This window comes from Scylla paramamosain, chromosome 7, assembly GCF_035594125.1.
Source record: "Scylla paramamosain isolate STU-SP2022 chromosome 7, ASM3559412v1, whole genome shotgun sequence".
Classification (NCBI taxonomy): Eukaryota; Metazoa; Arthropoda; class Malacostraca; order Decapoda; family Portunidae; genus Scylla; species Scylla paramamosain.
This window is the reverse complement of record NC_087157.1, coordinates 4,020,001-4,022,500: the sequence shown is the minus strand read 5'-3', so window position 1 is coordinate 4,022,500 and position 2,500 is coordinate 4,020,001. Positions and strand designations below refer to the sequence as shown.

Here is a 2,500-nt window from a genome sequence, read left to right as displayed (position 1 = left end):
TGGGTGGCGGGTGTGGTGGGCGGGGCGGTGGGCCACGTGACGGTGACGTCAGTGCGCGGGAGTCCTGGGCGGGCGCGGCCCTCAGTGCCTGGGAGGCAGCCGCGTGCGCTGCATCTTGCCGCCGAGTGAGGGAGGAGCCACCATGAGCGGGTGCGCCAGGTTGGCGTAGCGGCGGCCACCACCTCCTCCAGCAGCACAGTGCTCGGGGTAGCCCCGAAGGGCATGAGGCAGGGGCAGCACCGTGCTAGCCCCCAGTAGTGTTGAGGCGTCTCCTCCGTGCTTGGTGCAGTAGGCACCAGCGGCCGGCCCGGTGCCAGGGTGGCCTGTGATGAGCCAATGGTTAGAGTGAGCCACCAGTGCTAGTGTGTAGTGGTAGTGAAGAGTGCTGGCGCCGGCCCCGACCTCATGTGAGACAGCCGCCGCCCGGCCCAGTGCTGTGTCGCCGCGGGTGCCACGCCCCCGGCAGGAGGCCACTATGGCCACGCGCCACCAACCCCCGCACCACTACGGCCCCGCCAAGAAGCCCTTCGCTAAGCTGACGGTGAGTCTCGCCATTGCGTGTCTCACCAGCCTACCTATATCCAACATATTTCTGTTTCACCTGCATCCTTTCTGCTGTGCTCCTGATTCTCTCTCTCTCTCTCTCTCTCTCTCTCTCTCTCTCTCTCTCTCTCTCTCTCTCTCTCTCTCTCTCTCTCTCTCTCTCTCTCTCTCTCTCTCTCTCTCTCAGACACACACACACACACACACACACACGTATCTGCTGGATGGGCAGGCCGTGCTGCCGTGGCCTTTCGTTACAACATGCACGGTGCCAGAGTGTGTATGCCGCATCGACTGTGTGGCGCGGGGACCCGAGGCCGAGGCACAAAACTAGAAACACTGGCGAAATATTGATTAAATAAATAGTGGGAGGTAACGTGTCCGTGGTGGTGATGGCAAGGCCGCCGCGCTGCTGCCCTCGAGTGCCACGTCTCTCACGCCGGTACCCTTAAACCACATCACCGGTGTGCTCCTATCGAACTGGAGGGAGGGTTGGGCTGGGTACACCACGACTGGCATCTCCTCCTCCTCCCTTTTTACTTTTTTTCTTTCTTTTCCTCTCCACTCCCTGCACCCCCATCCCTCCTCCTCGTCATCCCCGTCTTGTAGCACCTGGGACCCCAGTAGCACCCGGTTACCTCGGCCGTGTTGCCACTACTTCCCACACTACGTGTCCTCGCACACACACACACACACACACACACACACACACACACACACACACACACACACACACACCAGAACGACAACACCACACCTGTTCACGGTTAGATGTTCCTGCAGCTACTGCACCTGCCATCTCCTGTAAACACACACACACACACACACACACACACACACACACACACACACACACACACACACACACCGGCCGTCGTTCACTTTGCTCTTTCACATCTACGGAATCAATAGCACATCTACTGCTGGCCGAGGGAGGGAGCAGGGCAGGCGAGGCCGTTCCTTGCAGCCGTTTCTACCCAGCTCAGGCTCCGGGCATCCGGCGGCAGCTGCTATTGTTGCTGTTGCTTTTGCTGCTGCTGCTGCTGCTGCTGCTGCTGTTGTTGCTGCTGCTCCTTTCAGTTCCATCTCGCCGACGGTACGCTGTTCCACTCCCTGTAACGCGGATTGTGTTCCTCGACATCTTCCTCTCCCCTCCTCCTCTCTTGTGACCTTGAACCATTGTGGTGGTGGTGGTGGTGGTGGTGGTGGTGGTAGAGGGGAGGGGGAGGTGGCGCTGTGAAGGGAGGAGGGTAAGCTTCACTACCATGGTTGGTGTTGTGCTAGATCGATGGGACTAGACCGCTGCAGCTACTGGTACTACTTCGAGGCTCCTCCTCCTCCTCCTCCTCCTCCTCCTCCTCCTCCTCCTCCTCCTCCTCCTCCTCCTCCTCCTCCTCGTCTTCTTCCTCTTCCTACTTTCCGACAGGTTGTTGGCGACACTGTACTGCTTCCCAATAACCCTCTCTCTCTCTCTCTCTCTCTCTCTCTCTCTCTCTCTCTCTCTCTCTCTCTCTCTCTCTCTCTCTCTCTCTCTCTCTCTCTCTCTCTCTCCGCTGGTTTCCTCTCCATGGCCAAGATTTTTTTTTTTTTGAGTCACACACACACACAAAAAAAAATAAATAAATAAAAAAATAACACATACACACACACACACACACACACACACACACACACACACACACACACATAGACACAGGACTCACGGAGGAACGTGGAAAAATTCGTCACTTGACATTTCGTATCGCATCAGCTGGTTGTCATTCACTCAGGAGTACCAACCCCTCCGATGCCTTGCTCAGCTGGTACCCCCTCCCTACCCTCCCTTCCTTCCCTTCCTCTCGCTCACCTACCCTCCCCGATCCCTTACCATCTCTCTCTCTCTCTCTCTCTCTCTCTCTCTCTCTCTCTCTCTCTCTCTCTCTCTCTCTCTCTCTCTCTCTCCTCTCCTCTCCTCTTA

At 57.4% G+C, this 2,500-nt stretch overlaps 1 protein-coding gene across 4 annotated transcripts in view; it reads left to right on the top strand.

The window, feature by feature from the left end:
- The window catches only part of LOC135101925 (RNA-binding motif, single-stranded-interacting protein 2-like), a 78,903-nt gene that overhangs the window by 37,025 nt on the left and 39,378 nt on the right, over positions 1-2,500 (top strand). Inside the window, exon 1 of one of the 4 annotated variants that reach the window (XM_064006306.1) lies at positions 77-541. The exons of the other annotated variants lie outside the window; for them this stretch is intronic. Within the exon in view, the coding sequence (XP_063862376.1) occupies positions 476-541 (66 nt within the window). The 5' untranslated portion in view covers positions 77-475. Of the gene's footprint in view, positions 1-76; positions 542-2,500 lie in introns of those variants that run through there. 4 annotated transcript variants of the gene reach the window in all.